The sequence below is a fragment of the Calliphora vicina genome, chromosome 1, assembly GCF_958450345.1.
Source record: "Calliphora vicina chromosome 1, idCalVici1.1, whole genome shotgun sequence".
Taxonomy (NCBI): Eukaryota; Metazoa; Arthropoda; class Insecta; order Diptera; family Calliphoridae; genus Calliphora; species Calliphora vicina.
Genome location: NC_088780.1, coordinates 171,246,988 through 171,269,425, shown reverse-complemented (window position 1 = coordinate 171,269,425; position 22,438 = coordinate 171,246,988). Strand labels below are relative to the sequence as shown.

At 28.5% G+C, this 22,438-nt stretch overlaps 1 protein-coding gene across 1 annotated transcript in view; it reads right to left on the bottom strand.

The window, feature by feature from the left end:
* beat-VI (beaten path VI) overlaps nt 1–21,040 on the bottom strand; it is a 35,552-nt gene extending 14,512 nt beyond the window's left edge. The window contains exons 1-3 of the mRNA XM_065498225.1: nt 20,926–21,040; nt 11,384–11,475; nt 10,745–10,855 (exon numbers count right to left, since the gene is read on the bottom strand). Coding sequence (XP_065354297.1) covers nt 10,745–10,855; nt 11,384–11,475; nt 20,926–21,010 — 288 coding nt within the window. The 5' untranslated portion in view covers nt 21,011–21,040. The remainder of the gene's footprint in view (nt 1–10,744; nt 10,856–11,383; nt 11,476–20,925) is intronic.
* Between the last annotated feature and the right edge of the window lie 1,398 nt (nt 21,041–22,438).

Here is a 22,438-nt window from a genome sequence, read left to right as displayed (position 1 = left end):
TAGGTTTAAAATATTTAAAATTTTTATTAAAATTGTATTAAAATTTTATTTTTCTCTTTATATTTAAGAAACTAGATGTAGAATACCGATGTGTAATTGGGTCTTGTCATCATTTGTTTATGATGTATGCTTGATAATTTCTTTAGATTTTATTATTAACGTTATTTAATTGTATTTTATTTAAACTGTACGAGTGAGTTTTGAGGAGAATGAGAAGAGAACTATTCAAAAGTACATTTGCCTTAATAAATTTGAATAATTTCATCTGCCTACTTCATGATATCTGCGTGTAGTTGTGTGTAGGTTATGTTGACGTTATTGTAGTTGTTGTATCTATCTACACTGCACATAAGAGTGCAAGTATTTGCATTTTGTGCAAATGTCGTGTCTCGGGTAACTCTTGTTGTCATCTGCAACTGATATCTACCGCTGTCAAGTGACATTTTATCCGATTCAAGTAGTAGTGATACAAGTAGTCTACACTTGAACAATATTGGAAATGCAAATTTATGGAAAAGTCATTAACACACACACACACAAACACTCGCACACCCGCGTACTCTAACATACAAATATAAGTATGCATGTTTGTATGTATGCGAGAGATGCGAAGGACACAGGCTTAACAGAAGGATATCAAGCAGTACGACGATATAAATTCTAGGTGTATTTTTGAATGTACATACATACATATGTACATATGTATATACTTGGGAACATTTTCCTTGAATCGCTGTTGTTGTTTTGTGCACCTCTGCCGTTAAGAAGTTCACGTGAGAGAAGTATCAGGGTTTCATTTGAATTTAAAATGCTTAAAATATTCGACGGCATTTTTTAATTAATTTTAATGAACACATTTCCACGTTAAATGAGTTTCTTCGGTTTTTTTTTATTACGTATTGGGTTTTGGGTTGAGTTTAAACTTCGTTAAGTCTCTGTTCACCATATTCGTGCTTTTTATGTTTAAGTGTTGCTTACAATAAGGTTTGCGTTATATTTAAATTTATTTTATTATTCTGACATTTGAACACATTTCAGTCCAAGATTAAATTCATAATAATGAGATTTGTCGTGTGTCAGTGTCATTGTTTACTTTTCTTTTAAGCAAAAGGGGCCCACATTAAATGAGAAATAGAAAAATAATGACAAATATTTATAACTACACATGCATACATACAGATTCGGTGTGTCTGAATGTATGGAATTTATTTGAAACCATAGAAAAGAACACACATTTTTTAGTTCAGGGGAAAAACTACGTTTTTTTTCTAAAGACATCTACACGAACAGTTAAGTGTTGGTGTCAGAAAAACGGAAACAAGCAAAACTAAACTTGGCAGTCACTTAGAGGAGATAACTGCAATTTATTATTAACCCTACAATGCGCATTCAAATACATATATATTTTTTCTATATTTATACATTTCTTTTTCATTAGAATGTCCAATGTGATTCCAATGTTGTCTGATTCTTTGATTTTTAGTAAATTGCAGTAAATTTACTCCTTTGTAGTAGTACTAACAAACAAAACGAAAAAAAAGAAACTGAAACGATTTTAGTAAATTTGCAATGTTTACTTAGATAACCGCACACGGCTCATAAAGGGTTTTGTTTTCTGCAAGAATTGTACATATGTACATGTGTATGTATGACGCATGAGATACATGATTGTTGTTATTATTTTTTTACCATCTTTCTATTATTATTTTTCACTTTTCTTTTTTGTCAACATGCTGGAATATAGAAAAATTTGGGTGTGGCAGCAACTTATGTGGTTGGAAAATAAAAACATAAATATAAAAATAAACTGATGTGAAGATTTTTCCTTTTTTTTTTGTAGCGAAAAACCATAATAAAGCTTAACTCTTCTTTTAACATGAGTACAAAATTTACAAAACAAAAATGTTGGTTAGATGCGAAACATGTACATAGAAATATTCGTATATAGTACATGTGTGTGCTCTCATTTTAAACAATTTCCAAGTGAAAAAATGTTAATATGTATGTATTTATGTAGATGCATATAACATCCATTAAAATATTAAAAATTATCATTAAAACATAAAAGTTTTTCATAAAAATATGATGCTCACACACTCATTTCATTCACATTCACAATGAAACTGACAAACAACCAGACACAGCCCGGCTAACCGACTGCTATACGAACAAACACTCAACAAATTCATTTAAAATCCTTACACACATCCATGGAAACCTACATGCGAATACAAACACATACATGTTAATATTCATATGAACACTTAAGAGGACAACTAAGCGAAAAAAGGAAGTAATTCATTAGAGAAGTTTTAGTCTTCCCGACTGAGAATTAAGCATAAATCTCCCGAGTATTGTTAGAAAATTAAATTAAAAAAAAAACCAAAAAACGCTAGAGAAAAAAAAAATAAACAAAACAAACTAAAATACTTTCCGCAATAAAAAATTAACTTCTTTTCACTTCCACGAAACCAAAAGGATAAAGGAAAAAAAACACATACATACATTCAAATAAACACAATGTGAAATAAAAATGCGGAAACCACTCATTTACTTAAATCACTGCCACAAACACAGACACGGACACAATTCACACAGCGTTACAGTGGACGGTTTTCCTTTTCTGTTAAACAGAAAACAACAAAAATTAAATAATTTTATGTAAAAGCGAAATATTTATTTGAATGACTGTTAACTTAGTTTTAATTTTTTTTTTGGTTGTTGTGGATTTGTCATTCAAAAAATTCGTTTGAATTTTTTCTAACTTGCAACAGCGGAAGTTCTGCTATGTTTTGTCACATAATAAAGTATGCATTTTATGCAAACTACTGTCTGTAGTGGCTGTCGTTGTAAAACTGCATTAATATATGAGTATAAATAATAAAACACTTACAATAATTTAAACATTTATACATGCACGCGCACTCCTGTATATATTTGTACCCTACACTACTCCCTACACTGAATTGTAACAAAACCTTCCGCAAAAGTAACTACCATGTACCTCATAGTGTTTGAAAGCGGTTTGAAAATACGACGTCCGAACGATGTCCGAAAGCCACATGTAATAGGAACAAAATGAGATATCGATCATAAAAATCGATAGGCTATTTTCGAATTTATTCACAATTAAGTGAATTCGCTTATTTACAGAAAATGGTATGTGCGTACAAGCGTGTACTTTGAGTGTAAATTTTACATGTGTTTTGTTATTGTAACACAAATTTTAACAAAAACAAAACACATGTAAAATGTACATAGTACACGCTTGTACAAACATATAATTTTCTGAAAATTAGCGAATTCACTTAATTGTGAATAAATTCGAAAATAATCCATCGATTTTTATCTTCGATATCTCCTTTGGTTCCCATTATATTCGGCTTTGCGATATAGTAATAAACCTGAACAAGTTCTGCCGTTTTCGTTGAGTTTTTTAAAACACAAAAATTTGCTATTATCATGTAAAAAATATATTTTTTGCCTCAATTTGTTATTATAACTCCGAAACTACTGAGATTAAAACCGTATTAAAGGCTATGTAAATATTAACTTTTTTAAATTTACTTTAATAATATCGGACTAAACGTTTTTGAGTTATCATAAATTATGTGGAGAAACATTTAAAATATTCACAATTTTAGAAAAAAAATTTTAAAAAAATCTATCCATAGAATTTAAAATGTTTACCATTTTTGTACTACTGGAACCACAATACATCAAAATTTTGTTACCACTTTGCGAGATTTTTAGTTGAGACCGATTCAGAATTTAGAGCATTATGGATGAGGAAACCAATGTCTTGTTATTTCTATGAAAATACAAATTTTTGATAGAGTTTATGCCATTTTTTTTTAATTTTTGTAAATTTTATTATAAATACAAGTCAAATCAAAATACCGTTATCTTTTAACCGTTTCGAATTGGTAGCAATATTGCTTTTTAAAAAGATACAATTCCGTTATGTAAAATGTAAAATTTAATATTTAAGAAAAATATTTTCACAAAAATATAAAAATACAAATTGCAAATACATTGCCAAACTTTGGAGCTGGTTTGATGACTCAAATTTTGAACATTACAGTATTATACCAAGTGTCATTCTAAGCTGAAAAAGTAATAAAAACACCCTAATGTACATACAACAGTACAACACAAACCAAATACATATGCATTTGTATACAAAATATACATAGATGCAAGTATGCCAGCAGTTCTGGGTGATTGCCCCGACTGACTTATCATATACGGTCACCACTAGTTACATAAAACGCTAAGTGAATAGTTATTTTAACATGTGCGTGTCCTAAGCAATTGACCCTACATAGATTAAAAAGCGATTGATATTCCAAAGTGGTTAATGCATGTGATTTACATAGCGATTGCATCCATCTAACTAGTTACTGGATTGGCTACATAACTATGTAGTTACTTTAACATGTATTTATGTGTGCTAAGCGGAAACTAATGGACCTTAGCTAGTCAGAAATTACATCTATCAGAAAATACAAAACCTATTTCCAACTATTTTCTAATAGATTACGTCTGGTGGGTAATATAACTACTAAACGTTTAAAGTGACTACACTCTAGATTATTTAGAGACAGTAAGGTGACCATTGACTTCATGCTAGGTTACCAGGGATATATAAAGTAACCAATTAACTTATCTCTGCACTACAAAGAGCACATAAGTGCCAAGCAATCAGTCATTAGTAAAAACTACTGTCTTTTAGGGATACATTGACTACTTGTAGAACTGCTGGGATATGCATCTACTATTTACATACATATGTTATGTTATGTAGTCGTATGTATGGGCGAATATGTAAGCTTTTGATAATATTTGCAATTTCAATGATGTTCTTTGGTATTGATCAGGTGCGGACCGGGTATTTGGCAGGCTCGAGCAAACAAACCAATCACATGCATTTGGCCAAATTGTGGTTGAGCAACGTTGATTGCAACACATGAGTTATAAAATCGTTCCGAACAAAATTAGAATTGTTTGTTATGCAAAAATTCAAATGAAAAAAATATTGAAAACTTTTATTATTCTCTTGTCTGAAATATGAAGTATGTATAAGCCATACATTAGCATGGCCATTAGCCATATAAATGATTAATGCAAACATGTAAAAACAAAAACTAAAACCGAATGAGCCAAATACATATATGCAAATGCAACTAAAATATTTTCCTAATTTATAATTCAACTGTTTGTGTGAGAGGGAAAGTTTTTACCCATCAGACACAAATCAAACTTTTAAAAAATCTATTTTTTTTTCATTTGCTGTTAAATGTAATTCTTTATTAATAAAAAACCAACATTTTTATTGAAAAAAGATTTGAAATCTTAACATTTTCTAATTGTTAGTTTAATATCAAGCTTAAATGTGTGTTGGGAAAATGGCTTAGTCCATTTTATCGATTGGCTTCATTCAAGTGGACTAATGGCTTCATCGAGAGAGTGTACTTATAATAATGATATATTAAAACTTTTACATGCTAAATTTTAAAATACCATTTCATTATAGTACAAAGAAAGTTAAAATGACAAAAATTAAAAATAAATTTATAATAAATTAAGATTAAATGTATATTTTATTGTTGCTGGACCGACATAATCTCCAAATTAAACTTTAAAGTTTTTTTACGATAGTGATTTAATCCAGAAACATTTTAATTATTTATCACCAGAATCTTTCTGTTTTAAGATATTTCTAGCTATTTTCCGTTTTCCTTTCTACTCTCATTTTATCCAATTTCACACTAATTGATGTAAAATTTAATAAAGTCAGACCCATCAAAGTAAGAAAGGTAATTTTAAATATATTTCATAAAACAAAGAGCAAGTTTTATTTTAAAAATTGTATGTAGATAATAGTAGATGAGATGTGTATATGTATCAATACTACAATATTAATAAAAAAATACCTTTAGCTGTTTTTCTTTCTTTCTTTCTTCATTTAACATGTAATTAATAATAACTAACGCTAATTTATTACACTTAATGCATTTCTCCACTTTCTAAGTTCAAAGAAAAGATGACACAAATAAAGTTAAATCAACGTAGTTTCAAGTAAATATTTTTTAATTATCTTTCTAATATTAAAGTTAGTATTTTATTGTAAATAAATTATGTTTGGAACTCGCACGAATATAAATTGATTTAGTACCTACTGTTTTTCTAAATTTTTCAGTCAATGAAAGATTTTATTTTAAAGAAATTTTGCGAATTGATTTTGTCTTTTGAATCTCAGCAGCGACTGTCAAAATATGAAAAATGCTATTGTTTAATTTTAAAAATAGATCTATTTTGGTTTATATAAAGTACTGTTGAAGCATATTTAAAATCTCCAATGAATAATTAAAAAAAGTCGACGTCTTTCTTGAAAAATTGTACATAATTGTTTTTATGTAAATTTTGTAACAATAATACACCTTTTTAGCTTAAAAATTCACATTTGGTTTTTTAGATTATATTTTTAAAATTTCGGTTTTTACGTCATATTTTATGCGCATTAAACACTAATATTGTTCAAACTAATACAGCAGGCTAAAATCAATAACATACATACATTTTTAATGTCTGATTTTGAATTGTAACATTATTGCAGGTGAACAAGTTGTACAATATAGTGTATTAGAAGGTAAATATGTTTGCAGTGTTAATTTGTTTTTCTTTAGTCAAATTAAAAATTCGAACTAGAATGAAGTTGGCAACAAATTGAAATACCTTTTGTTAAAATTTATATTTTAAGTACATAATTTTAATTAATTTCGAATAGCCCCAGTAGGAGAATTTTCCTTGTAGTAGAATATTTCCCATTTTCTATAGTTATTTAGCGTGCATGTGATTTTTTGCGACTGAATGCAAAAGCCTTAAAAACTTTAGCATAACAACACGTATGTGTTGCTTGTGAAAATAACTTTGTTTGTATGTTTTGTATACTAGAGTGCTCCAAGATTGTATGGCCAAAAAAATATGGTATATACCGACAAACACCAACCACCCCTCTTCCCCCTTTAAATATTTTTAAAATTTGTTAAATATTACTTTTGGAAGTTGATAATAAATTTAAAAATTATCAAATATTTAATTAAAATATTTATGATTTACATTTATAGGTAACACATTTATACTAAATTCCATTTGACTGAGATAATAATTTTAAATGTTTTCAAAATAAAATCGACTTAGCACTTTTGCATATTTATAGTTATTTAATATTAAGTATTCCTGATTACTAAAAACTACAAATTTTAAAGTTAGGTATAATGTATTGTTTAAACTTTTAAAATAATTCCTTTTAATGTCGGTTAACCGAAAACCCGGTTTTCTAAAAAGGCAGATTTTCGGTTAACCGACAAAAGTCGACTTTTTATAAACACTACTTATATACCCTCAATAAATCCCAAAATGACATTCAATGAATGTCATTAACAAAACTTTTGGAAAATATAGTTTTGAAACTGCTGTTAAAAAAAATCAATATTTTTTTGGCTATACTCATATTTGGTCTCATGTAAAAAGGCCCTAACTCAAATAATTTGAAATTTCCAGGAGAAGGCAAAAATTTAAAATTTTTAATAACTTTAACATTTTTTAACCAATTTTTTTCTTTTATATTACATTATAATGATAATCAGGGAAACCGCTAATATGCTCTAAAAAAAAGCGTTTTAAGCTCTTTAAATATGCAGTAAAAACTTTAAAATATGCTCTTAAAATTTAAAAAATATTCTCTTAAAAAAACAAACTTTTATATAATTTTTAAACATAGAAAATGTTCTTTCGACATCAACTGGTGTCATAGGAGCAAATTTAAAAGACAATTGGTCAATTCACAAGGTCTCTCATTCATCTCAGTCATATTGTCATAATGTTCCAATATATCACGACTCGGCAGCTCGGCTTAACTGACTCTTAGGCATTCGGCGCAGATCTTTTCTGGTTGGTTACGATAACACAATAAACATAGCATACAGAGTTGTATTATTTTAGGACACTTTTTGCTTGAAAAGCAATAAAAACCATTGTGAAATATTAGGACATTATGACATGATAAGAGAACTTGTGAATTAACCAAATATTTCTTTAACACTTAGAACGGTTAAGTTTGAATTAGAACTAAAATTTGATATTTAGATGGCGCTATTATTAAAATAGTGCTTATTTTATATTAAAACTAGTAAGAGAGCTATATTTGGCTGTTTCGAATCTGATATACCCTTCACAAAATTATAAAAAATTTGAATATTTTTAGCTGAACAAAATTTTTTTTTCAGTTTTTTAATTTTTTGGAAAAAAAATTTTTCGAATTGTTTTTTTTATTTTTTTTCAAATTTTAAAAATAAAATTTTTGTTTTTAATTTTTTTTTTTTTTTGGTGAAAATCCATCTATTTTTCAATTTTGAATTTTAAACAAACACAATAGCGAAAAATAAGTAATACAAAATTTGTTTGATAAAGTCAAAATATGCTATTAAACAGTAAAATATGCTCTAAAACGCAAAAATATGACATAAATATGCTCTTAAAACAAATATATGCAAAAATATGCATTTAAGGGTAAAATATGCACTAACAAATCGATGCCAAAATTCTTAAATAGTTCTGAAACGTGTAAATATCTTATCCATGTGCTCATTAGACTCACCAGAAAAAACATGCATTTGCATATTTTGGTTTCCCTGATGATAATTATGTACATATATCGATTGTTTTACGTAAAAACTCATCTCCACAGTTCAGAGCACTTTCGTTATCATATCATGCTAATATTTTACAGACTGTATTTTTACAATACATAAAACTATTATTTTGGATCCCTGTAATGTATATATTATGTACATTAGAGTGGGTCAATTTGTATGTATAAAAAAAAATGCATCAAGCGGTTGTCAAAGAAACCATGGGTCTGAAATCAAGGTAGAGCTTCCCATTTTTAACGCAAAACGTTTCCTTTCAAATTTTATATTTATGTTTAAACATGCTATCAATCATAATAACCTTTTAAGAAACTTGACTATGGTTCTTGACCACGCAGTTATAGAATTATTGAAATAATTTGTCTTCTATAGTACTTCCCAAAATGTTACCGTATTATTTGTTTGTTTTTTCTGTGTAACTAAAGATTAATGTAAGTACTTTTTTCGAAAAAATACTATTTAAAATTTGTTTAATTTAAGTGCACTTAACTTTTGACATGGTATCAATTTTGAAATAATTCTTTCCTAATAATAATTGAAAAAAATCGGGAGAGATTTTGCAAAAATCCAGATCAAGGTAAGTAAAAACTATAAAAGATAAAATATAGTTACATAATTTTGTAGCTCTCTTCTTTGCATCATTTTTAATTTTTAATATACCCCAATTTGGGGCCTTAAAGCTCCGCCCCACCTTAGTGTTAAGAGTCCAAATTCAAAACTTAAGCTCAGAAAAAGCTCCTCTATAGTCGTGGGAAGTTACAGATTTATTTCCCCTACTGTGACCCAAAACCTCGGTTTTAGGTTCTCGCACAACTACGATATGAGATTTTGTAACCATCCTCGAGTGAAGTTTATTTTTAATATTCTCCATTTGCAAAGATTCATCTTTTCTACCTCTCTTTTCTTTCAAACAACCCCAAACATAGTCAAGTTTCTTAAAAGCTCAATAAAATGTTACACATATTTCAACAAAAATATAAGATACGAAAGGAAAAGTTTAGCAATTTAGATTTTAGACACATGGTTTCTTCTTCAAACCTTCTTAGAATGCATCGTAGATTACGATTTTGCTAACTTCTTGGACGAGAAAAAAATTGACCCTCTCTAATGAACATATGTATATTAGGGTGGTCGATTTTTTCACAAAAAATCGTATTGCAGAAACGCATTCTACGGAAAATTCTAAGAAATTTTCCCCAAGAAACCATAGGTCTAAAATCAAATTCTATCTTGCGTATTTCGTCCTTTATCCAATGATATTTCAGTACATATATATATTTTTTTAATGGTTTTTTTTTATTGGGTAAAAGACGAAATGCTCAAGATCGGATTTGATTTTAGACCTATGGTTTCTTGAGGAAACTTTCTTAGAATTTTCCGTAGATTGTGTTTCTGCTATACGTTTTTTTTTACTTTTTGATCGTCCATACAAATCGACCCAGAATAATGTATATACTTAGGTGTGCGTCAAATAACAATATACATAGTCAAATCATTATTGCAAACACATGCATACGTTCATGGACACTTTCATTCATATGCAGATATTGAAAAATATGTAATGTAGCAGCATTTGGAGTGCCCACGCGTGTTCATGATTTATGCGCATTCCTTCACAAGCACTGTCTCTTATTTTTAACTAAAACATACAAAAACTAAATTCAGTGTTTTAAAATGTTGTTTAGTTTTAGTAACAAACACAACGACAGACAGTAACCAAATCAAAAACAATAACAACGACAACGACACAAACACCAAAACAGATAATGAAAACTATACTGAATGTAATAGTATTGGTTGGCATACAAGCTTGTAAGTAAATACAGGGATGGGTCAGAATTACATGTTAGGATTAACTATTCAATGTTCAAACTGTTTTGCTGTTCCAAATATGAATATACCTATTTGCATACGCATTTCACATATAAATGTTCTTGATTTTGCGGCCAACACCTGTATACGAGCCAAAAAAAACTAACCAGCACGAAGATGATAAAGCAAAAACACAAGTACAGAAGCTTATAACTTACATCAACATTAATTCCAGACACGGGAAACACTAGTGTAGGCGGTGACTCCTTTGGCACGAAACGATAGAATTCCTCTGTACCAAAATACCAACGCACTGAGTACAAGGCCGCCTGAAAAGGAAAAACACACACATACACAAGTATTTTAATAAGAGACAAAAAGCAATAACAACAAAATGTGAAAAAATCCAAGAAAAATGAAGATGAACAACATCAGTTTTAGAAACAATTTCACTTGCAATTAATTTAATTAGGATTTTTTATACTATAAGATGTGTAACAACGATATCTTTCACCAAAGACACCGAGCCAACAGAAACTGCTGCAAGAACATCCTTCCTTGCCTTCTCCTTGCAATATTTTTCTGAACATTGTATCACATGAATGGTTGGACGCCAGTTAGTTAGGAAGGTTAGTTAGGAACGTTTCTGCCATTAGTCTGGGCTGTTGGCCAACATTGTTCAAAATTATTTTACGTTTTTACGTTTCTTTTTCTTTTTTTTTGTGTATTGCTCTTTATGCAAGTAAAATATTTAATGAAGTTCATTGAAAAAATAAATAAATAAATTCTTTTAAGTGTCAGGACTCTTTGCCTTTTTCTATTATTTTTTACTTAATGGCTTGTTGTCTTTCACTTACCTGTTCCAGATCATACTGACATGACAATGTTGCAGCGTTTCCCATAATTACAGCATCTGGCACGAAAATTTTCAAGTCTTTTAGACAATCAGCTGCGAATGTACATAATTTCAAAGGATAAGCGAGAGAGAGAGAACGAGAGGAGAAAAATAACGGATTAGTGACAAGAAAAATTTCATTAAAATAATTATTAGTAAATTATCAAAAATAAAGCAAGTGTAATTCATCACATTGAATTTCAAAGAACTCTTATCCAACCCTTATTTATATCCGGTTAAATTTTGAAATTTTTATTTATATACATACACATGTATATAAAGGCACAATCACAATTGTTTAGTCAAGATAATAGGTTAAAATATTAACATTTACAATTATGTATGCGGGCAAAAATACAATTTTATTAATATTTCATTTTATATGGGGAAAACAAAAATATCTAAAAATACAATAGCGATATTCACAATGTACTTGGCCTGGTAATGTACTAAAAGAGCACAATATCAACAAAATAAAAGCAAAATACATTAGAAATTTAAATCTTTGTCAATAAATAGACTCTACATTGTGAATACCCCTAATAAACTGTTTCAATACAAATAAAAAAATTAATTCAACTCCAAAATGAGTTTGAAATTTCATGAAAACTAAAAACAACATTTTGAAATTTTTGATATTTTGTTTTTGTTGTTGATATAAAACTATCACGGGATTTAGAAAATAATTTTGTTCTTGATTTTTGTTTCATAGTATGTGTGCACAAAAACAATCAAAATCAATGTTTTTAATCACTAAAAATAAGAATGCGAACATCGGTTTTTCGGCAATAAAAATGGAGTTATGATCGTTCGATTAATCGAACAATTTCTTACGAAAAATATTCGAATAAAACGAATAAAAATAATTATTTTAATTTAACATGTTATTTTTAAATTGCTCATAATTTTAGAAACTTTAGATTTTAATTCAAATTTATTGAGATTAAGGTCAGATTCACACAACTGTTTGTTTATTTTTTTCTAATATTTCTCTAAATATTTAGTTAAGAGCTTAGATACTAGATTACTAAAAAGTGTACTTACAACCGTGTACTAACAAACTAGTATGTATGTATATACATAGATAGTAAGTGTGTAAGGAGTTTCACAACGCGGAATTTGTTCCATGTTCTGTAGGGTGTATAAAAGTATATGTTTTTGCATTTATAAAGAGTTAAGATTATACATTTATTGAATAATTTTCTGCATATATTTGCATAGTGAAGAGTTCACTTTTTGTGTAAATGAATTTAACATTTCTGTTTATTAGTGGATTTGTTTAATAATTGTTAAATATATACCATGTACTTGTACAATGTACATACACATATAGCAGGCGCGGATCCAGAGGGAGTGAAATAGGAAATATCCCCCCCAGAACCGAAAAGTTTTCATATAAAAAAGGAATAAAAAGAAAAATGTAGAACAAATTTTAATTATCCCCCCCTCAAATGGTTGACCTGGATCCGCACCTGCATATAGAAATATACGTTATGTGTTTATGTAAATGCATATTTTTTTAATTAAAGTTCTGCCACTTAAATATTGAACACACACTGGCGTATTTATTTATATACATGGTAATGAATTGAATACCGCTTCACTTAATGCAAAACCGTCACAACTCAGCAAACTATGCTCCAAGAAAATGATTTCGAATATGATTGTATTACTCTTGAAATATGTTCAACATTTAAGAATCGATTTATTTATATACAAAGTATGTAATTAGAGCAGTTATTCATATCATATTTGTAAAGTCTGAGTCTGTTAAAAATATACAGCCTAACCACAAAAGCCTTAAGGTAGATTACAACTCCATAAAGTTGACTACTATTTTAAATTTCGTACCATAAAACAACTTTCAAATATATATAATTTTAAATGTTTTATTTTTATGTTTTTTATCATGGTAGAACCAACCAGGTACAATTATTAGGGAGAGTTTTCAATATTTACCCCTACAACATCAAATAACGCATTTACTCTAATCAGTTTTTATTTTGTTTTCTCAATGTTTTGCACGTTATATTAAAACTAACACATATTTATTTGGAAAAAATTTAATTTGAATTGAATATTTTAGGAAAAAAAGTAAATACACAAAAATTTGTTTAATTATTTTTTTTTTCTCTTAGACATTTCGTTTTGTTTTTTTCTAATTTTCTTTTGTTTGACGTTATAGGGAATGTATAATTGAGAACGTACTTTCTAACAATTGTACCTTGCTTGTTCTGCTATGGTTTTTTATAAAATAAGCTTATTGTTTTGAACTTTTATTTATTTTATTTTAATTATTTGAAATTTCTTCTTTTTTTATTTACATTCATTGAAAAATATTTTCATTTATTTGAATGTATGAGTTGGAAAAAGTTTCGTAAGCTTTTTTAAAATGTTTCTTATGGTACGAAAAAAACAAGAGTTCTATTTTAAAATAAAGTCCACTTTAACAAAAATTAACTTTAAAATTTCTTTTGTAGTTACGCTGATAGTATCGTTTATAACACTCTGGATTTTAAATTGCAATTAAATTTAATTTATATTGTATTTTTCCATTATTTATACTCCACACCACCATAGTGGGGAGGGTATAAGGCGTTTGCTCAGATGTTTGTAACGCCCAAAAATATTGGTCTAACACCCACCTTAAAGTATACCGATCGACTTAGAATCACTTTCTGAGTCGATTAAATGAAGTCCGTCCGTCCGCCTGGCTGGCTGGTTGGCTGGCTGTCCATGTAAACTTTGTGCGCAGAGTACAGGTCGCAATTTTGAAGATATTTTGATAAAATTTGGTACATATAATTTTTTCGGACCAAGTCTATTGAAACTGGCTAAAATCGGTCCATTATTTCACCTAGCCCCCATACAAATGTCCTCTCGAAATTGGACTTTATCGATCATAAATCTTTAAATTATATATGTATCTACACAAATTTAGCTCCAAATAAATTTTATATATACCGAATTCATGTCACCAAATTTTGTTACGATCGGTCCATAATTAGTCTTAGCTCCCATGTAAAACCCATTTCCGAAAATCATTTTAACATGCATACATCTCCTAAAAATTTTGGTATACACACACAATTCAACATAGTAAACTTTCATATAGACATCAATCACACTACCTAATTCCATAATTGGTCGTAGCTCCCATATAAGGCCCACTTCCGAAAGTCACTCACGAATATCAATTATTATTATTATAATTTAAAAGAAAAACATTTTTACTCATTTACTTGGTGTAGTGTATTATATGGTCGGGCTTGACCGACCATACTTTCTTACTTGTTTTCCAAGTATTTTCATTGATCTTTATTTCAAACTCATGTTACATAGGGCATATTGCATTGACGGCTGGCTAATGGATATAGATGAAAACATTTGGAAGATATAGATAATAGGTTTTTTCTATGCACTTCAAAAATGTTGAATTTTAAGTTGAGACGATCTTGCATTTAATATGACATTTGTATGTGTGAGTGTGTATGCAAATACAAAATAAGTACATACTATGTGTATTCGTATTAATGTTGAAATTAAATAAAAAAAAGTTTAAAAATTCTATTAATACCAATACCAATAGTATGTTTTTGTGTGTTTGTGCGTATATACACATGTATGTATGTATGAATTTACAATACTTTTATACTGCATATTTTATGCTTTTGTAGTTGTTATGAAATTAAAAAAAAAGTTATAATAATTAGCATAAAAAATTATGTTCATACTCCCACCGAATAATGGTGGAACATTTCGAGGAAAATTTAATTGTTACATGCGAGTTACTCGCACTATATGTACGTAAATACTACGTACATATGTGTATATATGTATGTATGTATGGATGTACATTAGACATGCCCTTCACAATTTATTTGTTTCGGATTGGTCTTATTTTGTCCTTTCGTACCTAAAAGACCCATTGTTTGCCCAATTTTACAAGTTACAAGTTATCCGATTATCGTCAAATTTTGAATCGCTTATTTTTACCAACTACAAACAAAAATAAGTCCCAAAGAAATATTTTTTAAGGGTGGGCCTAATGTTCATTGTATATAGCAGATACGAATCCGAATGCGAATCTATTCACACTCATCCGCATACTTACTCAGACCCAGAAAGAAGGTCATAATGCAAGAGTTGCCCTGACAACGGCAATAATTGAATTTTCAATTAAACAATGTTTCATGTAGATATAAAGAATTGCTGTAAAATAAATTTCATTGAATTTAACACACAAAAAACGCTTGCAATGTAATGGGGGTGATACGTAGATTGTGTGGCAAGTATATTCAGCACCGTATACGAATATTACAGGTAAACTGATGATGATATTATTGTGTTATTTAAATTAGTTAAAGGTGTTCAATTGTCATAAATTAATTTTAAATTTTTTTCAATAAATTTTTTTTGAAAACGTAATTTTAGAGTGTGTATTTATTACACAATTTGTAATTTCAATGCATTTTGAGTGTGTGTGTGTGTAATCTTTTTATATGTTGGCATTTAGTCCCTGCAATTCTACATTAACTACAAAAGAATTCAATGTATGTATGAATGTTATACAGTGATTTTTACTAATTTTGTATTTCATGCTGACTTCAATTTATATATTTTTGGGTAATTTTATGCGTACATATGTGCTCTTTGTAATGCAGAGATAAGACAATTGATTACTTTTTACATTCCAGATAATCAAGCGTCAAGTCACCTTAGGTTTTTTTTAAGGATATGGCATTATAGCTTTGCCATCGATGTTGTAATGATAAATTTCACGTTCGGAACGCTATTATTCCGTATGTTTTCATACCACTAAGAACTTTAAGATAACTCAGTGAGTATTAATTTATACATTTTTAATTTAAAATTTGCTTCGATTACATTTGAAGTTGATAGCATAAACATAAAAACTTCTTAATTTCTCTTTTGAAAAGGCAATATTTATAGCATGTTAAAACGATAATTTACTCTAGAGGATAAGAACATACCAAAAAAGTTATTTGCCTAATTTTAAAGCTACTAATGAACAAAATAATACCCAACCAAAACAAATAAGTTTTTTAAGGACATGTCTAGTGTACATTTACAGTTTTCCTCACACACACACACACATGAGTGTATGTGTATGTTAACAGAACAACACATACGTGCATATGTAGATGTAGATTAACATGATTATAAACGTTATTCATATGCACAATGAAAACTCGTTAAATAATATAGAAAAAAGTTATTTAATTTCACAATTAATCAGTTTAGTTAATCAATTTCTGATCAATTGCTATTAAATGCTTTAAATGCATGTCATGATTTTGTATGTTTTTTTTTACATTTTTATTATTGTCGTTGTTATTAATTTATCTGAAAAATTAATGTAAAATTCATATCACTTGAAAAGCTGTCAAGTGTCCGTGTACGAGTACTTTCACTGTATATATGCATAGATGTGTGTGTACCCAGCTGTTCTAGGAGACTGTCCCAACTAGTAATTTTACCTATCATTAAGGTTGAAAACTAGTTACATAACTAGCAACGTGTCTAGTTATTTGATTTGTTATTTGAATTGACCTGTTTGGATTACATTGATACTAACTAATAGCTAGTTCATAGATTCAGTTACCGTACTGGTAAATTGATCAGCTATATAGATAGTTATTTTTACATATGGCCTCAAATAGTCAGTTAAAAATACATTTCATAGCCAGTTCGATAACCGATTGTTTGTACACAAACCAACCACCATTATATTACTTATGGATTGAAATACATTTATTTTCTAAAGTGAACTACACAATAAACGTTTAAAGTGACTACACTTTTGATTCCTTAGAGACACTAAAGGGGATAGGTTACTTGAAATGTTAAGCAACAAGAATAAACGGAAATAAACTGTAGGAGAATTACATCAAGACAATTTGTAGAAAACCAGTTTGTATGAATTACAGTACAAAATAAACGTTTAAAGTGACTTCACTTTCACTCTAGATTACTTGGAGACACTTAAATGACAATTGTCATCCCGCTAGATTACCTGGGATGTATAAAGTAACCAATGGACTTCTCTCTGCACTACTAAAACACATAGGTGGCAAATGACTTAAAATATGTAAATTGGAATCCAGACATAAAAGGGATACATTAACTACTTGCTTAACAGCTGGGTATGTATGTAAATATGTATGAGTACGTGTTAGTAGGCAATTGTTTTGCAATGACTGGCTGGCTGGTATACTGTCAATAGTGCTCTCTCGTTCTCTTTTGCTTTTAATGAAGTGTCAACCACAGCTATTAAAGCCTGTAAAATAAATTCCCTATTTTATGTGTAACACGCTGCATGAATGGAACCCATTTCATATTTTCACATTTTTATCATTTTTAATCGCATTGAAAATAAAAATACTTATAATATTGTACCGTAGAATGTAAATAATTAAACAATAGTTAGACATTTTTTACTGATTAAATTAAAATGTACATTTTATCTATTTTTTATAGATTATGGAAAGTTTTAAATAAAATTTAACATTAAATTATTTGTATGCCATTTAGTAAAAGTTATTTAAAGTTTTGGCATAAATAGTTGATATCTGATGTTATCTGACGGTAGTTACTTAAATAGTAGCATAGCATATTCATTTATACTAAGTAAATTTTTGTTTGGCATGTTTAACTATAAATCGTATCGCAAATAAATTTAACACGGATTTTTAACTTGTTTTCATCCATTTAAGAAATGTTTTTTCTATTTTTTCTTAATCTTACCAAATGGAAATATTCTACTAATTTTTATTCGTCTGCAATAACTATTTTTGTCCATTGACAAAATGAAAACAAAGCACTGTGCGGCGGCTCGTCTTAACCGACTCTTATCCGTTCAGGTCAGGTTTCTGCTGGTTGGTTACGATAACACAATAAACATATCATACAGAGTAGTATTATTTTATGGCATTTTTAGCTTGAAAGGCCATAACAACATTTTTATACCATTGTGAAATATATGTGTATAAATTTAAAACAATATTCACTCAATAATCCCATTGAACTACTCTAATGTATACTAATATAAAATAGAAATAGCACACAAAGTTTTGGTTATACATAATATTTAATTAAAATAATAACCTAATAAAAATCAATTCTTCACCTTTTTTGTAAGTTATATAACAAAACTCAATTTAAATCCTCTTCAAATGAAATAGATTTTATCTCAGTTGAGGAACTCGAACAAAATAAAAATATTTCGATGGCTAAAAGGCTAAAAGATATTATTAATAAATGTAAAAAACCCAAATAACAATAACGAAATCAAATTATAATGTAGATTTGCAACTTGCAAAAGAAATAGATCATTTTATTTCTGAAGGAACAAGATGAAAATACTTGCAGATTTGTTATAATTATTAGCAAACGGGTTTGCCAATGCGAAAGATGTTTTTCGGCAGCAAAATATTTCGGAAACAAAATTCGTTCCAGAATGACAGATGAAACCATAGATAGTATTCTTAAGAAGCTATTTAAAATACTAAGGTATTTTATTTTTTTTACTAAGGTACTGTTTTTTACCAGTATATACATTAGGGTGGGTCGATTTTTTTCAAGAAAAATCGTATTGCACGGAAAAATCTAAGAAATTTTCCCCAGGAAACTATAGGTCTAAAATCAAATCCTATCTTGCGCATTTCGCTTTTTATCCTATAATACTTCAATATAAATTTTTTTGTTAATATTTTTTTTATTGGATAAAAGACCAAATGCGCAAGATAGGATTTGATTTTACACCTATGGTTTCTTGAGAAAACTTTCTTAGTATTATCCGTAGATTTCGTTGCTGCTATACGATTTTTTACTTTTTTATCGTCCATACAATTCGACCCGGCCTAATATACATACTTTATTGTTATTACTTATTATATAATGTACACATGCAAGTATTTAATGCTTTTTAGTGTCTAATAAAAATGAATGACTAAGTAAAAAATTTACTTTCAATTGTAAAGACATAATTACGTACGTTTATTTCTTATAATTTTCGGGATTTTAGATTTCCCGAAAATCCCGAAACTCCGGGTCGGGATTTCGGATTTTTTGTTAAATCCCGAACCCCGGGATTTTAAAAAATTAGTCCCGATTAGCATCTCTACTCGGCGCACAGTGCTTTGTTCAATGGACAAAAATCAAAAACAAGATCATGTCTTTGATGTTAATGAAATTTATATGTTTCAATAGACAACTAAATAACTCATTCGTGTAAAAAAGACTTTTTTATAAATATCTATTTTTGTCGTCATCAAATCATTATTTGTCCGTTTTGACTAGAACTTTAAAAAAATGTTGTTTTTGATGGCAACCATAAATAATACATTTTTACTCTAAATGTAAGTAACTCAATAATTGTATATAACCTACATATCCTTAGGTTGAGATAGTAATATGAGTTTCTGCTGATATTAGGAACACATAAAGTATAATCCAACATCCAGTTTCTAATATAACAGCAAAACCATAAGTCTATGAACATTTCAAAATGTCCGTCCATTCGTCCTTCCGTCGTTCCAAATTTAGAAAATACTAACAATATTTCAATTTTTAAATAAATTAATACAAGTTTGTATGGAATATTGTTGATGTGTTGAACTTGGTACAAATTTTGAACCAATTAGATGATTTTCAAAAGCATTTAAAGATTTTTTTAAAAAAGGATATATGGCAGTTATGTAAATCTTAGCTATAATAGAAATGTTAATAACTAAATTAATGCTTGGTTCCTAAATAGAAAACGATTTTTACGAATTTTTGAAAAATGTTATACAGGATATTGAAATCTTGATATCTTGGAATTATGAATATCCTTCCGATGACATTTTCATAATTTTACATCGAATTTTATTCAGGTTTATATGTTTTTTACGCAAAAGGATGTATGGCAGCCACCCGAATCTTTGCTGCGATTGTAATACAAATTTTCACAAACAACAATAACTTTGAAATGATTATAACCAAATTTTAAAATGTTAGGATTATAACTGTAAATTTTATTCAAAAGTATATGTTCAGGATATAAGGGAGGTACCCGTGTGCTTGCACGGATTTTTTCAAGGATTATATTTTTTCTTAATCTTACCAAAAGGAAATATTCTACTAATTTTTATTCGTCTGCAATAACTATTTTTGACCATTGCCGAAATGAAAACAAAGCACTGTGCGGCGGCTCGTCTTAACCGACTCTTACCCGTTCAGCGCAGGTTTCTGCGGGTTGGTTACGATAACACAATAAACATATCATACAGAGTAGTATTATTTTATGGCATTTTTAGCTTGAAAGGCCATAACAACATTTTTATACCATTGTGAAATATATGTGTATAAATTTAAAACAATATTCATTCAATATTCCCATTGAACTACTCTAATGTATACTAATATAAAATAGAAATAGCACACAAAGTTTTGGTTATACATAATATTTAATTAAAATAATAACCTAAATAAAGTACTTACCATTTAAACTGATATCAGATATAATAATCCATATGCCAACAAACCAATTAAACCAATGATAATAATATTTTCTTCTCCAAATCATTATGGCGGCAACAGAGTTTGTACCACAGGATAAATCTGTTTGAGAAATGAGAGATTAAAAAATACGTTTTTTAATTGAAATACAATTTGTTTGAAATCAGTTAGTTATTTATAGGAAGTTGTGTTTATAAACTGGATTGTATTCGCAATGTCTGTAATTTTTAAACCGGTTATATTCAAATGCGGATTTTCAGTTAACCGGTTTATCCGTTTTATATAATTCGGCTAACCGGAATTATTAAAATTTAGCACTAAAAACAATAAGTTGCATGTTTATTTTCGTTGTTATACAGATTATATTAAACATTTCCACTTATTTAAAATCTAAACTTGTAATATTAAAGTTCTTTCGATACAAATTTATAAGCATTACAATAATTCTAAATAGCTGAGGAATTTACATAAAAACTATCAAACATTATTTATATTCCGCATAATTCAAGAAGTTTAGGCTAAATCTTACTATCGATTCATTCAATATTTACTGATGATTTTTCTAAACGTTAAATAGAATTTGTTGTACATATAAATCATTATATTATTTCCATAAATTTGAGTTGATTAGATTGTTCTTTCATTAAATTTTATTTTATTAGTCATTTGTAAAACTTAACATTTATTTAAATAAGTTTCTAAAATGGTCCAAATTTAAGTTAGCCGACACAGCGGTTTTTAAGAGTCGGATTTTTACAAACACAAGTTTTAGGAGTTCAATGTATGTATTTGTAAATTAAAAATCCTAAACCCCGTTAATTTTTGATAGTGATTCGTACGAATATACTCAGTAAACATAATTTTCCGACGTATCTGATGACAGAATTTTAGTATCTAATTCTGAAACTTTATCAACATATGACACATAGTCCACAATTTTTCTTTCAGACTTGTCTGCACACTTTCAGATTGAATTTCGAAAAATGGAAAAAACGTTTCGCTGAATTGATATGAGGTTTAATTTATTAATTTAAACTAATTTCATTAAATAATTGTATGTAAAAATTTTAAAACTAAAAATTGTTCCCAAAAATACAAACGTTTGAATAATTTTGGACTATCACTTGGATCCTTTCACATGATACCAATATTTCATATGCTTCATTTGCGAAAAATAGGAACAAAATCATAAGATCTCTAAAAAAGGACTTTTTATGTTTGGATCCAGCTCACCAAATTCTGAAGCCAGGACAAAAATTTTGAGAAACCTAATTTTTTTGACACCAAAAATGTGTATATTAAATAAAATAGGTTCCTTTGATATGAAGAACTAGTGATAGGAACTACAACAGGTCCCTATCACTTTGGAACTAGTGTGTTTTTCCTGTCTAATTCTCCGACTGTCAGTCTCACAATCTGTACTTTATATATTTTTCGTTATAACTGAAGCTGCTTAAAATTATGTGTTTATATGCTGAATTGTTTAACAAGTGGT